Below are 22,945 nucleotides of genomic sequence, written 5' to 3'. Positions count from 1 at the left end.
GGGCTCCCTCCGGCCCCTCTGCTTGGCAGAGCTGCCGATTTGGGCGCTCCCCCACCAGTCCTCCCTGGCAGCTGCTGCCCTCAGCTGCGCTCTTGCAGACGGGATTGGGGTCGGACAAAGTCACTCCTCCTGTGACTGTGTCTGGGGCCGTTCAGGGAGGATGAAGAGGTGGCAAGGAGACTCTTACATCCTATGAAAGATCTTCTTTAATGCTCATTAATTTAACTCGGTAACGTAACATAAAGTGAAGCAGTAGAGGAGTTCTGATCAAGTATTTTTATAGTAGTTTATTAATGACTAACATAACTAACTGAATATTACAAAGTGTGGCCTTGCAAAAAAGATCTTTTTACCTGTGTAGAGCATACATGTTCTGTGATTGTCAGGAAAATAGTGAAGGGGCTGAATCATTTAAGAGGATGATTATCTTGTTCAATATTTTGATAATTATAATTCAAGGCACCTTTCAGAGGAGGCTCCTAACCACTGAGGGGAAAATGACATTGTGATCATAGCTGGCAGGCAAGATGTGATCTCTCTCTCTCTCTCTCTCTCACTAACTCTTCCTTTCACTCTCTCATACCCACACTCTCAGTGTGACAGAAAGTCTATGGGGAGGTATAAGAGGTAGTTATGGGGGGAATGCAGCAGCCTCCACAGTTTAATTGGAGATGTGTCACACTAAATAAATGGTGCAAAAACAAGCGCTGACTGGAGGCTTGAGGGAGGGGCCCTGGGGATGCAGCCTGTTTTATTGGGCAGGAGCTTTGCACCGCTCCAGGGTGAAACAGGGCTATGCACTGCTGAGATACCCTCCAACCACCAAACCACCAGGCCTCCCAAAGACTACGGTGGAGGAAAAGACAAAGGCATTTCACTCTGCAGAAAAGCATCTTATTGGTGCAGAGCAGAAGGCGTGGGTGAAATTGGTGACCCGATTGTTCCTCATCCAATAAGGAGCATATCATCATCCTCATCTGCAGTTTCAGTTTCTGCATCTTGGCAAACAGTTCCGTAATTGTAAAATCTTGAGTAAGCGTGGTCTGCCTCACTTGTTCTGAGAGCTTATGTATTATGTTTCGACAGGACGCCAGCCAACTGCCTCCAGCCAATACCATTTCCCCGTGTGATCCATATATGACCCAGGGAATGTGTTTTCCAATATTTTATCAATGTTGATATAACTGTTGTCTTGTTTTGTTCATGTAGTGAGTGTGTGTGTGCACCTTAGATTGCAGAGTTCATGGCACGAGTTTTGATTTACCTCTACAGTGTGCTGCAGTAATTGGATGTGACACAATTCTCTCTGCTCTCCCTGGGGGATATAACAGGAATCTGACTATTATGGCCCGAGTCATGAATATGTCACGACAGCTGCAAACAAAGGCCTGTGATTTGGATAAGACTCCTCTGTATGTTGTCTCTGTACTGATATATGAGATAAATGCTGCAAGGCTAAATGAGTTTTCTGTAAAGCAATTTGCAGTGTTTACAAAGAATGATTAATTGCCATTGTTTGTAAAAAAAAAAAAAAAAAAGACAATGTTCAATATTACATGTTCATCATTATGCCTGCCAGATATATACTTGCCTCACAGATATTTGTGCGAGCTATTATATCTAGTTTCAAAACAACCGAAAAGAGTTTTTGGACCTACATACACAAATAGGGTGATCCCCTAGAAAGACATTGTTTTGCATGCATCTGATGTGCAGTGCTTTGTTTAAATCCCATCATTTGTTGAGGGTTTAGCCATCAAATCAAATTGAGTGTGCTGTTTTGTATGTGTTCTAGCCTCATAAAAGCAGTCTCTGGGTGAAATAGCAGGTATGCTGATATCAGTATTCCCACAGCCTGCATAATTGCTGTAATTTGCTTTCCCTTTGGGTAATCTGTAAACATGGCTGTTTTGATGTTTTTGGCATCCTCCATTGGCTGAGCTCTCTATTCCTCCAGTGGAGCCCCCATCCCAGCCCAGGGTGACACAAATAGATCCTTCCCCAGAAGGCGCACGTAGTTCCACATGGGCACAATCAATACAGCCCAGCCATCACTAGAACTGTGGCGGTATTAAAAGCACCCCGTGTGCTGATTCTCACCTCGCCGGCGTTTTAGGGAAATAAAGCTATTGATCCTCCGGGGCCTCTGTCAGAGCATTAACCTGGGCTCACAAATTAGAACGTGTTCATCTGGACACATCTGCCTGCGATGTTTCCAAAAAGCCAGTCCCAGGGAGAGAAAAGGAAGGCTGCGAGGCCTGCTGCTTCCAGTGATGAGTAGAGCGCTACTTGACGCCCATGTTGGAGAGGGGGAGGCGCCTCAATGCCCAGGACTTCCATTAGAGGCCCAGGATGGTGGCATGGGTCGATGTGGTAAGGTTTGGTTGGGGGTACTCCATCTCAGATCAGTGTGATTCCTTCCCCCTGATGTGGAAAGAGAGGGGGATGACCCACAGTAAACCTGAGCTCCTGACTGGAAGGACAATGAGGGAAAGGGCTGCTTGTTCCAGCAGTGCCCAAAACATTGCCTCTTTTATACAATTTCATATCAACATCCAAAATTTACTGTACATCATGTTCTGTCACAGAAAAGCCAAAGAACTATTCAAATTTTAGACTTCTAAACTGAAGATCCCCTCTAAAGAACATTACAAACAATAAATATCGCAGAATTTATCCTCTTATTTGAAATACTATATACAACAACTCTTGGCTTCAGTATTACAATAAGCTGCAATTTCCATTTTCAGAATATGTTTTTATTTGTCTGAAAAACCTAGGCTTATACCTCCCTCCATGGACACTGTAAGGCTATACGAGTCACTGATTCAAAGATGTCACTTGCTGGGGAGTCATACAATTCAGTAATTATATTTGACTAGAAGATCAGAAACTGGATACACAGAGATAGAAACACAAACACAGTTTTGTGCAACTACGTGCACAAACAGTATTAGCTAAGATCCAGTGACTGCTTCCCTTTTATTCTAACCATGTCTCTCTGGCTGCAACCCACCTGTATTACAGGGGTGACCCCTTCACATTTTATTTTGACACAAAATATGCCAATTCTCCAGTTTTATTTGACCTCTAAGCCACCTTCAAATTTCACACACTTACCAGGGAGCTGAGTTTGCTGATGAAGAGGAGCTGTGTATTTCTCTAAACAACACAATTCACCAGCTACGTTCACACAGAGACACTTTGGAAACTTTCCCTGTTTTTCTCAGCCTGCCCTAACAGTAGGAAGCTTGGAAGTTCTCTGCCCCAGTTCTCCATGTCCTTGAGAGTTGTGCCTTCAGGCCAGGGCTGGTGGGGTCCCGTGGTGCACAATGTGTGCTTCTCACTCAGACTCCCGCTGTACTCCGCCGCCCCTGCATGGCTCTGGAGAGTTGCCAAGCTCTAAGGGATTGTCCATGCAAGTAGGGGAGCGTGCATATTACCACTGAACAGCTTCAAACATCTTACTTCCTTTCCCCATGACAGTCGACCGGATATAAATCACTTTCCTGGATTGGCCCAAGATAATGGGATGGTTGGGAAGATGTTATTATGAATAAACAGAGTAATTGCCATAAACACTTTGACGTAACGTGCAAATGACTGAATACCTTGGTTTTACACATTTTGCTTTTGTAAAGGTCAAATACTAAAATGGACTATGTGATGTCAACTCAGTGAAGTTAACAGAAAAGTATAATAATTTGTATCTGTATAGGTTTGACAAATCTCTTTATATTTTATTCAGTACATATGCATTATTTTTTTCTCTTTTTTGTAATTAATATGGATACTGGCCGAGAGCAAAGATAAAAATCCATTTTCTGATATTTTGTCCTTGGATTGGGCAACCAGGGAATTCACTTCCCCTTTTCTCTTTCGTTTCCCTGGCAAAGGCATGGGGAATTGGTGGGATGAGAGGCTATTCCCTAAATAGCCCATGGCAAGAGGTATCCTGATTAGCATGCTGCCTGCTCTCTGGCAGCAGTCCTCCAGGCCACCAGCGCTATCACTTACGTGCTGTTTGTATTTGTAGTTGATAGTGTGTGCTGTTATAATTGGAATGAGCTCAGGAACCTCGTTTGCTTTTGATCCGCTGCCAGCCACTCAGAGTGCTACTGGGCCACAGCTCTCACCTCAAAACTCCCAGTGGATTATGGGAAACTGCAACGCTTATGTTCTAAAAAGCGCCTGACAGCATCTCACTCAAGGTCGAGCAATACAATGGCAAGTGTGGGGAGTAGAACAAAAAAAAAGATGGAGGGAAAAGTTGAGGAGATATTTGATGTAACACTGGGCATTGAGTCGAGAAGTGGGAAAACGGTATTTCAGACTCGTGAAACTAAGAGCCAAATACCAAAGGACCTATATGATTGTTTGGGATAGTTTCAATAACGCAGAAGGATATGGAGAATTACTACTCTCTGAAGACCATAGTGTAAATCTGCATTTTATGACCACCTGTGGTAGTTATATTCAGGGTGGGTCTGTGCAAACAAAAAATATATAAGCACCACATCACTCATTTTCATAACAGGTATTTGACTTGTCATTGCAGCACTTTACTAATAACATTATTATAATAAATTTTAGTTTTTAGTCCTGGTTGATTTGGCACCACCTGTGGTTGTTGACAGGAACAACAATTATAAATGCATTGTTTTATTTCAGGAATTTTATCATTTGCATGTGTGCTTTTCCTTACTGTGACATGTTAAAATGTCTTCAGTGAAAAGGGCCATCACAACAAATTCTATTTCTGGCTTTTATTAGAAAAACTTTTTTTTTTTTATGCATCACAATCCTTTCATTCAACAGGCATGATCCAAGTTTTCTTTCCACAGCATCACTCGATGGATTGCATCAAGAGCTGTAATGTCAGATGTGTAGAGGACTTTCTAATGATGTATGCTTGTGGTACATTTCCTTTCACTCGCTGACATTTCTACAGTTTGATCTGCTGCCTCAGCACTTTCCCAGAGTGGACCAGCTCCAAAGACGTATGAGAGTTTGATGCTCCCTTGCTGCCAAATGCCAGCAGACCAATGAAAAAAGATATCTGAAACTACTAAGCTCAATATTTAATCAAGCGCTGGGTTACATTTGCTGTTTGATTAGGTAAGAGAATTCCACCTCCCAGAGACTGTGATTGCTTTGAAAATATTTGGCCAAAAAATTAATACTCCTTTTTTGAACTGTGTGCTCTCAGCACCAGTAACAGTTTATAATTGTCACCCTTGCATTTATATTCTGTTATAAAGGTCACTCATTTTACTGTTTTTCTTTTATATCTCCTCACTTTTCAAATTAAATTATCATTATTATTATTATTATTGCTACTGTTCAGATTTTTACCATTACCACTGATGTTTCTGTTTTGTGTTGTTGATATTATTGTCCTATTCAGCATTACTGCCTCATTATTGCCCATGTTTTTTGACCATAAGTCCATCTTGTCGCATAATAATCACCCAGGACTGCAGAGGGTCACCTGAGAATAACCCTGATGAGCTTGTTTCAGGAGGGCATTACCACTGGTTAAGTACAAACACCTGCTAAAATATTGGCAATTAGGACATAATTAGCTGCTAATGTATTTCTAATCCGAAGCGGGCCATAGATTTGTCTTTTTTTGCGTAGACTCTCTTTTTTAATGTTCTCCGTTGTTATTGTTTTCCTCAGGTATTTGTATCCCGAGAACATTGACTAAGTGCCCTAGTTCATCATATGCAAATGGCTTATTAATTACACATGCATTATACCCGTATTCAGAAGACATCAAAGGGCCTGCGAGTCTTCAGATGGTCCCCCTCTGTACCACATTCAGGTTACAAATGCCTGCGTGAGCACTTTTCTGCATGCCTTTTCGGGCAGAATAACTACATCCTCAATTAAAAATTTTCACAGGAACCTCTCTCTTCTTCCCTCCTAATATTTGAGAAACACCTCCGGTGGTCTGTGGTTGTTTGGTAACCGCAAATTGCAAATAATCGTATGAGTCTAGATTACATAGCATTATTAGAAAGCAGTGACACAGTGAGTGTATCTCTGTAGCAAAACCAAACAAATATTTGCTTTACTACATGAGAAATGCATATAGTTGTTTAGTATATGACCTAATTAAGCTGTACCAAATCTCTCCATTGATCAGCTACTTGATCACCATAATAGTGTTTTGCTATCAATGCTTCAGCCTGTGCTTCAGACATTTCTGTTCTGTGTGTCTGCATGTTTGTTCTATCTATCCCTCCCTGGTGAGTTCTCTGTTAATGACCCATACAGCAGGTGTCAGAGTGTGATTTATACAACCTATAATGCCTCACATTGATTAGCAGTACAGCTCTAAAGGGGTGCCAGTTCCAAAACTCAGGTTAGAAAGAAAAAAAAAAAACACATTGCACACCTTCTTAGTGCTGTTCTATACAACTGTGCATCCTATTTTTGTATGAATATCAGCAAGTCAACCTGTCCGATGGCGTAGAGGGAGCTGGTGTGTGCAATCACTGTAACCCTGGGCAGTCCTCTGTTATCAGTCTCTGGTGGGCTGCTCTGACTGGGTGCTGCAAGCATAATTAGCACAGCACTCACTTTGATGATAAAATGGGTAATAGAGCATTCCTTCCCTCCCCTGCCTACCTGATTTCAACACCGTTTATTGATCTAATTAAAATAATTCAACTGTTAATGGTTTGGTTTTTTTGTTATGGAAAGGAAGTTTTGATTAAAGATACTCAAAACTGATGATTAACAGCAGACACATAGAAGATATTTATTTCAAAGGTATATTTCTTGTTTCTGTTGTATTAATGCTATCAGTGCTTAAATGTGTTAACTTAGTTCTGAAAATAAATGCCCTCTGAAGTCATTTCCATACTGATATGTTCAAACTGCCTATGGCAACTGAAAGAAATCTGACTAAAGATACTCCAATGATACAGAAGTGCTGTGGATTACTGATACTAATGGCGAGCAAATTTTCCTTTTCATGTATAGGGGTATATGATGTACATCAAAGCCACCAGGTGGGGCTGATTCTTTCAAAAATAAATCCCACTTTTTCAATTTTTTTTCTATTTCTGAGAATCACAGTAGAAAATGCCAAAGTGAGGTGTTAGTCTATGGCATTTTGTATGGCACCTTCAAAACTATCATTTCTCATTAGAAGACCAAACTGTTTGTGGTTGTCCTCATTACTAAAAAGGTAGAGCTCTACCCCCAAAGGTAATTCCATCAACACCAGAGACAAATCTATCTTAGGTGCTCTATTTATATTTCTGACTCTCTGCCACAAAGATTTATTCTGCTCTCCTGTCAATCCATCTCTCTAATGGGCAATGGCATCCCTTTTAGTTTAGATGGCTGCTGTGTGCGTGTAACGTATTTGTGTGTACATATATTTGTGTGTGTGTGTGTGTGTGTGTGTGTACATATGCACATTCTTTACCACTAGGATTTTTTTTTGTAAGAAAAAAAAAAAAACAAGTACCTCGAAGTCATAGAGCTCGTCTCATCTCTAAAGAGAGTCATCTTTAGATACAGAGCTCAGATGTCATGTAATTAAGATGATAAAAAAGCCTATTTGCAAATCCATGGGTTATTAATGTGGACTAATGATGCTCAGATCAACTATAAGATGTCTGCTAGTTATGGGGTTAATCTCCTCATTTTGGAAAAAGCCATAAAGATAAACATCTTTAAACAGAAATGGGCTCATGAAAATCCCTAGAGATCTGCATCCTAACTTCATAAGAAAGTTTGAAGGACCAAAAATAAAACTGCTGTGCAGACTAGCATGGCCATTTTTTGTAAATTCTTAAAACAAAACAAAGCAACCCAAGTATTGCAAGTAAAAAAACAATTATTAAAATTTTGGCTAATTGTAATACAACATCTATTATTAAATACATAATACACATGAAAAAATAGATTTATGCCCCAAAAAAGTAGATTTAATCATGAACTAACATAGCACTTATTACAGTTCAAATACAGATTAGTTGTAACAGAGATAATTTAAGGCAACTAATTAAAATAAACTAATAAATAAATAAAATTCATGAACCTGAATTAAATCACAGTTAAGCTATGAAAAGCTGATTTTTGTAATTAAGCTAGCATATTCTTGACTTTTGTTAGTATATCTGTGCCAGATAACAGGTCAGATAAATGCTGCCTTCAGGGGATTATGTCATCGTAACATAAGGCTCATGAAGCTAAAAAAGTTTTTATCTAAGAAATGAAGATACACAAAGTTGTTTGTTATCACTTATGGTGACTGTTCTAAACTCTAAATTAATATGTTTAATCACTTCTGAATTTCTCAAATGGGTAAATTCATGAGGAGGAACCTGGGGTTCAACTGAGTGTATGGGTGGTAAAGATCCTCCTAATACAGTGAACGTGTAAATGTCATGCCTTCTGATGACTTTATCATGAATGCTCTGATCATTACATTGTCATTAGTTAGCAGACATGGTTGCACCTCGTTAATGCACACAAACAAACTGAGGAGCAGCAGATAATGTGTGGTGGTGGTGTTTAATGAGGGTCCACATTTGCATACTGGCCTCCACCCCCACTTGCAATCCCACCCCACTCTCATTTATAAAAATAAATCACATTAGAACATCACCAGCTAATAAAGTCGACTGCGGCCCACATCCCACGTCCCAGTGATAGCCAAGTCTCAGTGCAGAAAATACATAAAGCAGTCTCTCAGGATTAGAGAAAACCTATTATACAAAATTCTCATATGGCACTGGAACATTCTTCATATTAACACTGTGCTGCTGAAGTAAATTATGCCAGTTGTTGTGCATGCTACAATCAAATAATCTATCGAGGAATCTCCTCTGGAAGTTGCAGTAAATGTTGAAAGTCAGCCTATCCAATAATGCAACTACTTAGAGAAGTCAGATTTAATTACATATCCCATCACTGAAAATAGAAGTAAAATAGGAGTGTGTTTGATTTTGAAGTAGTTTGTAATCTTGATTGCGCATAATTGTACAGGATACCACCTGAGGCGAGCCAGTTTCACTGCCATTTCTACATTATTGAAAAGCTTTGATTTGGTGAAGAAAAGATTGCTCTTTGATTATGAAACAAATGCAATTAATAGCAACGCTTGCATTTTGAAGTCTGGAGCAAAGCTTGCTAAATATGCTTCCCTGTTACCATGTAGTGCTGACGGTGAACATCACTGCCCAAACTAGAGAGGTCAAGTGCTACACCCTTGTAAGAGTGCTTTGTCTTGTGCCGATGTGTCTGTGCCAGTGTGCGCACATTTATGCCCCCAGGTCAAAACCCACTAAATAAACAGTGTGTTTCCTGATGCCTAACGGTGTGCACGGCCCATGCACCAGTGATGTCAATCCACCCAGGACTTCCAGTGGCCCCACTTCGCTCACTTACTTACTCTTTGGCTCACTCCATCCTTCCTTCATGCTCAAATTGACACTTGGTGCAGAGGAAGGCAGACAGGGGGCCTCTCCGCCCTGCGCCTCCAGAGATGTGGCCCAGCTGTCAGCCGTCTAATCCAGTCCAACCTCCCTCTGAGCCAGGCAGGAACTCCAGGCTGCTCCCCCTCATCCTCACGCCTAGAGGCACAGCAAACAGCCCTCGTCAACACTACACACAGTAGGCTAGGCTGTGTGTGTGTATGTGTGTGTTTAGGGGAGGGTAGGGGGGCACTTTGCTAGTCAAATTACTCTTGACCATTCTTTATGAAAAGCACACCCATGTGTAGAAGGACAGACAACAGGTTATTGACATTATTTTGACATGCTGCATACTGGAATCTGTTTAATCATTTGTCACACATCCGTATTCCAGGAAACCACTGAAAGAAATTAAGGATTTTTGATTTTTAATGACACTGTGTTGTTTGTAGCACTACTACGAAACAGCCACAGGCAATTTAATTATTTTTGTTTCCAATCAGTTCTCACAATCTGAACAAAAAAATCCCCTGGCAGTATCATCTCCTTTTACATCATAGGTGTTACTGTTGGCATCGTTACTATGGAAACAACTGTACAAAGAAACTGGCATATTGACAGATTTAGATACAGTAGCACAGGCATGAAGAGTGCTCACTACTGTCTTTTCACATACAGCACTTTAACCTGACTTTGAAACCATGTATTCATGTATTACAATCATAGAAAACTTGATAAAACATAGAAACAGCATTTTAAAAACATGGATTTATTTTTGGGTGGTTTGTGAGTGCTCATGGCACAGTTGTGGGCATGTGTGTTTTTCAGGAGTGTGAGGGTGTGTGTGTGTGTGTGTGTGTCTGTGTGTATGTGTGTGTGTGTCTTTCGTGTGGCTCCCTATGGCATTCCCAATATCAGTATTCATGTAGATGTGTTTGATGTGTTTGAAGCCACGTAGCATACCTTGGAACATGACAGTAAACATGGCAGAGGCTCTCCCTCAGTGGAGCAGTGATGCACGTCACCCCTCAGAAGTGTGTGACGGGTGTACAAACCAAACCCACCGGGCCAGGTCGTCCCCTGGGATTATCCCCTACTATGCTGCTTTGACTGGCTGCATGTTGCTCAGTGCTACAGTGTTCAGAATAATCCCACCCTCAGCCTGGAAAATAAAAGAGCAAAGTAAAACAGGAGATAAATAAAGAAGACAAATGCAAAACACAGACCTGTGACAAGTTATGGAACCCACTTAACTAGTTATCTGACCCACCAGCAGTAGATGTCATGATATATCCTGTTCTAATGTTTTCCCACTGTTTCATCCCTGGAAAATCACTAGTGTATGTTTCCTGCATGCATCCCTTGGGAAATTAAAAGGCACACTATGCATCTCAGGAGGATTCCCCCAAGAATGAGAATAAAGCAGGCAGCATGAAAGAGTAGTGTTGGTGTGAGGAAGTTATTGGTCTGGCAAAGAGATTGCCAACACATCAAAATAGCATCGATGTTGAACAAGACAGAAACTTGCACCATTTACACCTGCCAGAGAGAGCGAGAGAAGCCATCCTGACATCGAAAATTTCCATAGCCACGTACACACCACATGATGTGAAGTGCAAGAGTTGACGCTTCATGTCAGACAGAATTTCGTGAAGTGACATGTACAACATGTTCACATGACAGAGGTGCTTTGAATGTTGTTTCGGGTTGGTAAGATAAGTCATTTGTATACAGCAGCAGTTTTATAATATCACACAGTAAAAGCTTTGAAAAGAGCATCTTGTGATCTGGGACAGCAAGAAACTGAGTTATTCAACAATTTGACAAAACAGTCAGTCGGTCATGCAAAAAGTTATTAAGCTTATTCATGTGTATGTTACATTGATTATCAACGGCGCCAAGAGTGATGTTATAACATTATTACTCCCAGTAGTGGAAAATCATCTCCAGTCTCACCTGAGACATAATGTAAGAACAGATATATGGCACAGATTGGAAAACACCTATTCCTTCAACACTTTAAAAACAATAAAAGACCTGATTTTAAGCAGTAAATCCTATTTTGTTTTCTGCTACAGCATAGATATCAGAAATCACAAACCAAATTAAAGAATTAGATTTTTTAAATTTTGGTTTTGTGTTGGCATCCACTTTCTTTGGAATACTGTTAGTTCTCAGTCTGCAGATGGAGAGCTTGTTTCCATACAGCCAATCAAATTGCTTAGTTCTAAACCACATTTGCATTAAGCAGTAACCTCTCAACTCTATTACAGACAGCCATGGTGACTAACAGCCGTACAGGAGCTGGCCACACAGCAGAATGAACCAGAGCCTTTGAATATAACCTATATTAGCTTTGCTGCTAAAGTCTTCTTCTTCCCCACTTTGCAAATGTGAAGACATCTTTTCCAGCACCCTAGCTTGTTGGATGAATTAGCTGCTCTTCTGCAGCACATTAACCATCATCTAAACTAACTGCAAATGTGACTTTGGTTGTTTACATGCTGCTGTGAACCTTACACTTTAATTTACCCACTGCTAACAACATACTGTCTGCCCATGGCTTATAAACTGCAGTGCAGGTTTGTTTAGATTCACTTGAACATTCACATTCACAGGTTTTAATAAAAGCTATAGCCTACTGCATATTGACCACACTATATGTGATTAGATTTTTTTTGTAGCATACTGTATTTCAAGTTAGTATACAAGAAATAAACAAACTTAACTGTTTTATACTAAGAATAAATGGTAGAATAGTTCATCAGAGTTCATCTTTTCAATAAGTAAGCCAATTAGTTTTTACAAAAATGTTATTCTATGTGTTTTCTGTTCCTGGAGCTGTTTTGTATCACCCCAGTCATGATTATAGTAGCTTGTCTATTTTCTTCATTGTTGAAGAATAAACAGCACATACAATTATCATGTAGTACGGATTTTGGACACAGCTACAGTTTTTGCTGTAATTGTTTATAGTGGGAAATTCAAGTTTTCTTTCTGTTTTCAAAAGGCTTTTTAGCATTTCTAATGTTAATAGAATTGCCAAGAAAAAAGTGAAAGCGGGAAAGAAAACAAGACAGAGTGAGGTGAAGGGATAGAGAGGAGGAGTTGGTGGAGGAGGAGAACAGTTCACTGAGGTCAGGATGACAGTAAAGAACAGATGAGATGGGGCTGAGGAGTGTTTTGTAGGTGGGATGTTGTAGGAAGGTGGGAGTGAATGGAGTGGAGTGAAGGGGGGAAACTAGGCCAGTGTCCAGACTCAGAGCACCAAAGGCCCAGCGTCCCTGGATGCCCCGTGTCAACCTTCTGACAGGAGAGATGGGACTATAACACAGAGTTTTTTACCACCAGACGCTCCCTGTCTCCTCTGAAGAATACCCCTCTTCCTCGACACACTCACCAGCCAGAATTTGAGGAGAGAAATGCACTCGTTACAATAAGGAGGGCACATGGCATGGGACCTGAGGCTTTGAGTGCCGCCTCCTCCACACTCTCAGTAGAATTAGGATCTTTCCTGCAAGTACAGTGAATTTCCAAAGTTGATGTGCAGTAAATAGAATTTTTGAGGCAAGTTCACCCAACTGGGGTGTATGACCAAACAATATTGTTCTCTGCTTGTTGACCACATAAAAACAACAACCTTATTGAGCATGAATACACGTCTCTGTGACAGCTGAATTTGAATATTCCTCCTCACCCCGACAGCCTATTCACTTCCCATCTATCCCAAAGATAAAGAGGACTTATTGTCAGGCTTAATCAGGTGGTCTGTTACCTTGGCAATTAAAGCCTTGTTAGAGATATAAAACCTTGAGACTCAAATGGAGAGTCCCTGGCGAGTCAAACCACTGAGCAAATCCTTAAACCAAACAACCTTCCACTGGGAACACTCCTTCTCTGAGGATAGATGTTTAATTATCTCTGCTTGTTTGGGGCGGAAAGGAAGAAAAAACTGTTTCACTCCCTCTTGTTTGTCTTGAAAGCTCATGAGTATTTATTGGAATTAATTGAAGTGGCAATCAGTGTGCTATATTTGATTGCCACAATGTATTGACCTAAGATTTGAAATATATTGAACAGTTTGTGCAAGAAGCGAGAGAGCCCATCACGGTGCTCACTGACCGAACAGCACAATGAACCAAAATACAGAGATTAAATCAAGGTTTAAAATATTTCCTTAAGAAAAGATAAATCATTTAGATGTATTTCTGAGATATTAAACAGATTTTGTGTTCTTAATTTACCTAAATGAATTAATCTTTAAAATATGGTTAACTATGAACCATTTATCATTTATTCCCAATTGATAAAAAAACACCTATTTTACTGTTAGCTTTCCTAAACTAGGCCAACTATTTTCCCAAATGAATATTCCTTTTTTGGGGGGGGGAAATAATGCTACATATTTGAGAAACATGGAGTGATAATTCATCATTATTTAATGATCTTCCACAGACAGTACATCACACAGCACAGGCAGCGACAACAGCTGTGCAGGTTCTTGATGGGCTAATTCTCAGAGACTCAACTTCTCTGCATGTTCAGGAACACATAAACCTTTGACCCCTTCTTTGTTGTACAGTGTAGTTTTTTTCTTTCTTCAAAGATGAGTTCTGCTCCACCCCTTGCCTCCTTTCATCTCACCTTTTTGTCTGTTTCTTCTTACCTCTCTGACATACTCCTCTAAATGGACTTGGCATGCATCCCACTGTCTAACAAAGGTATGTGTGTGTGGGCGGTGTTTAGGGAGGTGAGACCTTCACAGGGACACACTAATCAGCTCCAAACCAAGGCCCAGACAGGGAGGTACTGGACAGGTGAGTGGAACCACTCACTACACCTCCTGGCTGATCCTTTTTGTGGTGGGTCAAATCAGCTCCATCTTTTATGCCCTAGTGAATCCTTCACCCTGCTGTCGCCAGTCACCTGACGTCCATCCCTGGTATCTGGGCCCTCCCTTAGGGCCTCACAGAGAGGATATAGTGAGCAGCTGCTCTACCATGGGAGCCTCCTGAATGTACCTTCTGCTGTGCCCCATGTGTGTTAACCTTTTCTTTTAATTAACGTGGTTTCAACTCCCAACTCCCACCACCATGGTCTGGAGAGAGGTTCTTGGGGCTTATGCAACTGTCAGTGAAGTGGGGGAGTTAGCAGGGAGCAAGAAAGGTAGTGGGCGGGTGGGAGTGATGAAGGTGAGATGGGTGAGGAGGAGGTAGGATGAATAATGTGTGCTTGGAATGGGATCGAGGGTTATTCTAATCCTTCAGAGCCTTCCTTATCCACATGCCTTCACACAACTGCAACACATTCTACACAGCTGCCTATTTTCTAGAGAGGATCTCGAAGTAACTTGGACAGGCCAATAGGAAGCTGGCTGTTCTTAATTTGCAGTACAGCTCATTATACTACACAAAAGTGAAAGTGTGTGTGTGTTTTCTTTCTCCAGGTTAGAATGTGTGTGTATATATATCATTCAATCTGTTGAAACTGTTAATCAGACATTGGTGCCACTTCAAGGTGAGTCTGGCTGAATATATATAATGTTCAGGATGATATTCAGCCCTGCAGAACAGTTACATGCTGTAGCATGGTTAACAAACAGCATATAGAGATGTGAGCAGGCTTGATCTCATCTTAGACTGAAGATCTCCTAATGAGAGAGTGGTAATGTGCAAAAAAAAGTCACTCTCATTCCAGTTAAAAAAAAAAAGTGTTGAAAGGTTTGCTAGCTTGTCCTTTCATCTTGTGTGGTGGTGCCAAGTGGAAAATGGCCATCTTTCACCAAGAGGTTTTTATGATCATCTTGGCTCATGGTAAGGCCCCCAGGGGACCTTCTTTCTTGGCATGTTCATAGTGGTCACCATTTGCAAGAGGCTGTGGAGGTCAAAGTCATTTGAGAAACACATAAAACCCCTAGAATGATTTTTGATCGCACTATGAAACTGCCCCATTGTGGTTAAATGATATTCTTCATGCCAGTAACATGGAATGACATTTTCGAGAATATATAGTTATGCAGTCAGTTAATGAGTGTAGATGTTATAGTTCTTTGAATTTGATTGTGCTGACTAATGGTATGAAATGGGTTTTGGTGCAGGTTCCAGAGGCACAGGTGATTATATTGTCACTTAAGCCAACAGCTCAGGACATGATGTTGCAAGTGAGGGCTATGTGAGTCTAACATCTTGTGACCTCAGTTTTATGATGAAGTAAGTAAGGGGAAAACTGCCAGGACCTTCTCCTCATGAAGACCCAGAGCAAGGGCACTGTCTCCCCAGCCCCATAGATCAGCCAGCCCTGAATGTCAAACCGCACAGCAACCGCTGCAGTGCCAGGAGTCCCCCTCTTCACTCCCTCTCTGGCCCGTGATCTGCTGTCTGGTGACACCACTGTGCTAATGACCCGGTTTGGGAGTCGCTCCACGGGGATCCTTGGCTTGGGAAGATGGAAGTTGTGGATATCCAGCTGGAAGGTCACAGTTGACAAGGACCGCTCGCTCTGCATTCCCTCTACTTTGTTGACATCCCTCAATTTGCAAGTATCTTGAAACAAGAAACCTTTCACTGACCCTTCAATTGTAGCAGGCATGCCTTTAGTGACTGTCACATTAGAAATATTCTTATGTGATTTCCATGCAATTTTTTGAAATTATATGCACTATTTCTTGGTAGTGAAAGCTACAGTCTTTATGTGAGCTGCATACATACTACATGATAATTTTTTGCTCCAGTGTTTAATTGCTCAACAATCTGGATAACAGTGAAGTTGGAAAGCAGCACTCACGCCTTGCTTGCCAACTCTGAAGCCTTCTGATTGTTAGCTCTCCATGTTGTTTTTGTTCTTTTTTTAATCAGTTTACTGTGAGAGTATGCCTCATTGCTCAGAGAGGGCAATGTTTTCAGTCACTCTCTATCTTGACTTTTTTTTTCCTCAGCCTCAGGAGTTTGGCTTGTTGGAGCAGAGTGTAAAGTCCCAGGGGAGCGCTCCTCTGGTGATGGGGGCACTGCCTCGACCTCACTCATGCTGGGTGTGGGTGGCATCCAACTAGGGAGACACACAATGGAGAGCAAAACTGAAGATGGTGATGCTTCTGGTGGACTCTCCCAGGACTCAGCCTTATTCTCAGGGTCATGCATTCCAGCAATCTCTGTAATTATAAGCAAGTAAGAAAAAAGTTGAATCTTCTGCCTTTCTCAAAATGAACGTGCCCCACTCCTCAAGGGAAACATTCACATCTCTGAGTTCTAGTAGCTGGATGGGTTTTAATGAGGCAAATCAAGAGTGTGTGTGTGTGTGTGTGTGTGGAGGGGGTGGGGAGGGTGTGTGTGTGTGTGTTGGGGGGGGGGGGGGGGGGGGGTACATGCATGTCTGCGTATCTGCCCTCTTCTAACGAGCGTAATTGACCGACTGTGCTTTTAAGCCGCCGTTTTTCACCATTTGCGAGAGTATTCCACTAAATAGCCTTCAGTGATTATTATTTCTACAGGAGACACTTCATTGGGATTAAAACTTTCTCTGACTTTTAAAGTTCAGTTACTACTTCTGTTTTTGGACAATGTGCTGTTGGAGCCAAACGGACAGAGGGTGAGCAGGCCACAGGTCAAGAGTAGCTGCTGACGGATCCCAACACCTGAGGGCCACAGATTCCACTGAGGAACATTTCACCCTGCTGAGAGGCAGAGTGAAATGTCTGATGCTGCGGCACACACGCTCGCCATGTCGCCTCTATGTCTAACTAAAAGCTATGGGTGGTGAAAACATCTCCACATAACTGCTCAGTTTAACTACAAATACTGCAGTAAGAAGCTTAGGTGATCTGAAAACAGACTGTGCTTTTGTGTGTTTGACAGCAAAGCCTTGAAGTCTAAATGTAGCGTTTTTGCAGGGCAGCACATGAATATACTAAATATGCACCTAAACAAATAAATCAATGGTTTTTACTATTAGTCTTTTGCAGGATCATATGGGTACATACGCAAATTTCTGGCTGACATTGTTTTTTTATTGCAAACATGTAACGTTTATTTATTATTATTATTATTATTATTATTATTATTTATCTTTACTTGATTCCCTTTTCCCCCCTGCTCAGAGGTGAGGCTTGAAAAAACATTTTTGTTGATTTTCATTGTGCCTATTTGCTCCCAAAAAATTTATATTTGATTCTCCTTTCCATATTTATAAGGTTATCCCTGAGGGACAAGCTATGTCAGACAGTTTTTGGAGCATCATGAGCAACATCTCACACATGAGGTTTCTTCCACTTGAAGAGATAAAAAAAAAACAACAACTTCTGAGCAAGAGTGTACTGTAACTTAGAGACTGAACTGTGCAAGCACCGAGTCAAGACAAGCCTTTTCCCAGTTACTTTGTCACTAATGAAAGTAGCAAAGAGCCCTGGAGGACTGAGGAGCACTGTTTGTTTGTGTTTGAGAGAGCATTCGAGAGGTATGGGGAGTGGGGGGGGGGGGGGGGGGAAAGGTGGTAAAACTTTGGGAGAGCCGCCTGACAGAGCACTGAGACAGAGAGGGGGAACTTCGGAGCATTGTTAAGATTGAAGTTTTAAGGCAGCTGAGACCTCCTGACAGATTCCAAGCACCTACAAATAGATGTTTCATATGTGTGTGTTTACCAACTTTACTGTAGTTTGTGAGCGCTTTGAATTTACCAAAGCACATCATGTCAATCTGTGTCATACTTTGTTTTATTGATCTTTCGCACACATTTCATGGCAGCCTGTGGGTGGGGAAATTATTTCAAAAGCAAAGCATGTGAATTAACTTACAAGTTACAAATTGAGCAAACAGAATGAAAAAGCCTTGACATCATATGTAGGTCTGAAGTCCCTACTTATTATGTTTAATTCTCACATCTATGACTGATTAGGGACAGAAATGAAAAAATAACAAATCTGTTTTAAAATTAGAGTACGGTAATGGCAGTCAGCTGGTAGATATCGCTTCTGTAGCTGTGAATTTTCTATTACATTTACATTACTTTGTGCTTTGTGAGTACCTTAGATGTCTGTAGAAGTATATGGCCTCATTATGAACTGCAAAGTAAAAGGTAGGAATACCCAATAGAATAAAAGCAGCCTTATTATGTACTCACATCATTAACTTTTATAGTTACAGTTAACTTTTATAGTGAATTTTCTTTAACAAACACAGTGAAGGCTATCAAAGGTTCTTGTTAATTTTCTTCTTTTACACCAGACTGTATTTGGGAGCTGCCCTATCGACTGTTTTTCTCCTTCCCTATAGGTCTGCAGCAAAAACTTTGGTTTCCTATTATTTTTTGTCTGTGTGAATCAGTAAGACTAGAAATGCACTGAAAGTGGGAAAAGCAGTTGCGTGACTGTGATTTTTAGATGGGGCCCCTGGCAGAGGCTACCTCCAGGCTACGGAAAGGGAAGAGAGCAGAGTGAGAAGCCCACTGCAGGACTCCTCTCTGGATCTCATTTTCACATAGCAGGGGTAGTAAGAGGGCCTGGACATCCACATGCAGGTGAGGGTGTGAACCAATTCTCTGTGCTGAACATTTTTATAAAGAAAGAAAGAAAAACATGTGCAGCTATTTGCACACGGGGCCTTCGAATTAACTCCAGGGTTTGCTGGTTAAAATTAGTCTCATTGAGGTGCATTTAAATTCTAATTTGAAGCTGAAATAAAAAAAACAAAACAAAAAGGAAAATAAAGACTAGAATATTACTATTAGAATATTATTAATGAGTATGAGGTTTATTACTATTATTTTTATTTTACTCATGTTGAAATAATCAGTACTTTATTTAAAATCTGAATAAAAACAAAAAATAATATTCAGATGATCAGGATAATAATAATCAATAATCAGGAGAGAGCATATTATAATCTAATATGTAACAATCATATTTTTTAAAGCTCCAAATAAACTGATCATCACAAAATTCTATGTGAGCCATTACATGTCATACATGTCAACAGCCCCAAAGAAAATGTCTTTCTGCTTAACCATTTCTACCAGAAGGGGGACCAGTCCGTCTGCCGTAGACGGAGAGAGGCCGACGGCGAGCTGAGGCAGAGGAGACGCCAGGGTGAGCAAGCCGACTTTGGGTTTAGAGTTCGACTCCGGATCCGGGGACCAGCAGATCCAGCAATCCGCATCTTGCCATGATCCCTAGGATTTTAATCATGCCTCTCTGTCTGTGTGTGAGTGCAGGCAGGCTGACAATGATTTCCTCAGTGATTACGTACAGAGCGAGTCCCTGCGGGGTAGGGGCCCCCTCTGGAGCCATCCTGATGGCTTTGGGGGCCTTGCTTCCATTTTCCATTATTATGTGGACTACCGGAGCGACAGCGCAGTCCAAGACCTTGCAGGTTTGTGATGAGGAGGGAGCTTCCATCTTCTCTCTGCTTCTTCATCCTCTTTTTAAGAGCAATTTAGACGTAGACTTAGATCAGATTCCGAACCTATTTCATGATTAGCTGACTGGAGTGAGAAAAGGAAGAGTCTATAATAGTTTTGATGCTGTTAGGTGGATATGAAGTGAAAAGTGTAATTATCATTTTTCCTCTTTTTTTTTGGTTTTGTTGCAATTTTTTGCACTCTCACAGGAGGCGTTTTGCTGATGTCTTTCTCACGCGGATGCATTTGAGATGAGAGGCGAAAAGCAAATATTCCGCTTTTATTTCTAAACGAACATCATGCCTACACGCGTGTGTGTTTTCCCGGAGAATGGAAGCGCATGACGGGATTACTATATTCTCACACTTTTCCCGATACCCAGCTCAACTAAACAGAGTCGCCTATACCGATCGGGCTAATTGGATTTTCTAACATCCACCTACTCATCACAAAATAAACAGCACATTCGTGTTTAGACCTGCGCGGCCAGGGCTAAGTTGCTTTCTGTAATGGTAAAAAGGCAGCCGCGATTTTGGTCAGTGAAATTTAGAGAGACTACACCTTTAGACTATCCCGTCTTACACAAATTATCAGACAGAAACTGAGCAACTTCAGCGTTTTTCTATAGGATGTCGCGCCGCAAGCAAGCTAAACCAAGATCACTGAAAGGTAAGTGATAAGCATAACGTTATGTTTGCTGGCTCTCAGAACATTTGATTTATTTATTTATTTATTTTGAGCTGATGCCAAGTCTAGACCAACATCAACTGAACTTATCGCTCACTGAAATGTAACTGTCTTCCCCTCTTTTTTTTTACGCATTTAGAAGTGTCTCTCCGTGTTATGTTGCGCATGGGATCGATTGCACACACGTACTACTTGGCATCAGGGGGGGTATGTGTGTTCGTGTGGGGGGGGGGCGAAGCTTTAGTTCAGACTGGACTGTAATGATAGTTAAAGTGCAAGGGCAGGGCATGGATAATTTAGAGAGCAACAGCGCAGCGCGACGCTGGCAAACATCTGGATATGTTAAAGACGCTCCTGCTCGGAACTTAAGCCGTCTGATGGAATGGGGTGTATAGTCACGTGACCCCCCCCCCCCCAACTAAGGAGGAAACATTTTATATGTTGGGGAAAGGGAGAGCTGTTTGGTGTGTTTATGGTTTTGCGTCTATAATGTACAAAAGATAAATCAGAGGTGGGATAGGTGCTTTTTTTTTTTCTTAATTAGACTCATTAACAAGTTGTGACCCCGAATGTATCAGCTCCAATCTGAAAAAAAAACCCAACAAAACTTTATGATGCTTTTGTTTCATATCAAATCTCTGCACTGCGTGCCATTATATAAACACTACATAATGTTTATTGTTTTTGTTTTTTTGTTTTTTCTTTATTATTGCTTTTTCAACAGTTTGATTGGTGGTAATTTGATCATAGGTTTGTGTCTGAGTGTGCATGTGTGTGAGCGGGTGAGAGAGGGGGAAAGAGAGAAAGACAGCAACATGCACATGCACACACACACACACACACACACACACACATACTGTCACACACACATGCATGCACACTACTTTTCTCTCTGTAGCATTTTGGTGGGGGATCTGCTGGCTTTTGGAGGTTGAGCTCCAGTTCATCTGGCAGGCATTGTATTTTGCTCAGCAAATAATTGTCCACAATTTCACATTCCCAGCTTGTGGTCTGTGGAGCCCTTTCTCGCTCCCCTTTCGTTCTCGGAAGTCTTCATCTCAAAGGAAGATTACATGGTCTGCAGTAGAACATTCATGCAGCCACCATTTTAAATCAATACCCAGGAGAGGGTGGAAATGTGAGTGCATGCACATCTTAAAATTGTCATATTCTGTTTCCCGACCTGCACTGCTCTATTCACCCTAAACAGCTGTATACAAAGATTTCCTATTTTCTCAAACCAGATTGGCATTGACTGTTTTTTGTTAGTCGCTGTGACATTTGCTATTCTCAAAAGACACATCACTTATATATAATCGTCTCCTGCCAGCATGCCTACATGCTACAAGTGTGTGTGTGCGTGTGTGTGTATGCATTCAGAAGAACATCTGTTAAGATTTGTGTACATCTATGTGTGTGGCAGAGAGGGATAAAGAGTGAGCAAATCAGTATGCAAATCAACTCAGAGTGATGACATTGTTTTGTTATTGTCACAAAAATTTAAATTAGAAAAATGTTGCGCGCAAAACATTCAGACTTTCATGTCTTCATTCTGACATGTCTTCATTCTGGGCTTAGGCAGAAACACAAATACGTCATAGATATTTCCCTGTCCTGGATCAGACCCAAGGAAGGCCAAGCAGATGTTATTTATTGTTCTTTGTCTATCTCTGTCCTCAGGGACAGAGATACACTTATACAGATGTCCACAATAACTTTCCTTTCCTTTTTTCCAAATATCTGGTTGACACTGCATTCTCTACTATTGTTTGTAGAAGACATGAATTGTCATTATATTTCTATACCTTACTCATTTTTTTAAAAAAAAGTGTCATCTCTTAATTTGTTTCTCTGTTTCTGTATGCGTCTTCATGTGCATACACGTGTGTGAGCCTGTGTACTCTATGTTTTTACAAACAGAATAGGGTTTCAGAGTTCCGGTTTCACTTTTATAGGTTGTCTTCTGCTGACTCGTGGCAGTGGTCAGTGGCATGTGGACGGTGCTCTTATTTTGCACAGAAAGAACACGTTGTTCTGCGGATGGGAAAGTAAACAGAGGTGTCGATGGAACATGGAGGCAAGGTAGAACAGGCAACATGTGTGGTGGTTGAGTGACTGCAATGGACATGCTGTATGTGGAGGAGATGAGAAAATAATGCTGTGACAGTTGGCACTCTTTTTGTTCCCATGTGTACCCCAACACACACACCCACTTCCTCAGTATTGGCTGCTTGTGGGAGTCGAAGGTTATGTTTTTGGTCCCATCGAGGAAAAGGGCAACATTACAAGTCCCGTTTCAATTAAGTCTGAGAGACAGATCCGGCTACGTTATTGCTTGGGGGAATAAATGGCACAGGACGAGACCATACATCATTCGCTTATATGCAAACACTTCACCCAAGCCACTGGCATTTACTCAATCCTGAGCCTTC

The 22,945-nt window shown here is 41.2% G+C and overlaps 1 protein-coding gene across 5 annotated transcripts in view; it reads left to right on the top strand.

The window, feature by feature from the left end:
• The first annotated feature begins 19,639 nt into the window (after positions 1 to 19,639).
• The window catches only part of znf521 (zinc finger protein 521), an 88,387-nt gene continuing 85,081 nt past the window's right edge, over positions 19,640 to 22,945 (top strand). For 3 of the 5 annotated variants that reach the window (XR_003296045.1, XM_026313122.1, XM_026313120.1), the window contains exon 1: positions 19,805 to 20,495. Coding sequence is in view for 2 of the 5 variants with exons in the window: in XM_026313122.1 (XP_026168907.1) it covers positions 20,456 to 20,495 (40 nt within the window). In the remaining 3 variants the exon portion in view is untranslated. The other 2 variants (XM_026313124.1, XM_026313123.1) reach the window with 1 other exon arrangement.

Source organism: Mastacembelus armatus, chromosome 17, assembly GCF_900324485.2.
Source record: "Mastacembelus armatus chromosome 17, fMasArm1.2, whole genome shotgun sequence".
Taxonomy (NCBI): domain Eukaryota; kingdom Metazoa; phylum Chordata; class Actinopteri; order Synbranchiformes; family Mastacembelidae; genus Mastacembelus; species Mastacembelus armatus.
Note: the sequence above shows the minus strand (reverse complement) of the source record. Positions and strands in the feature narration are given on the sequence as shown.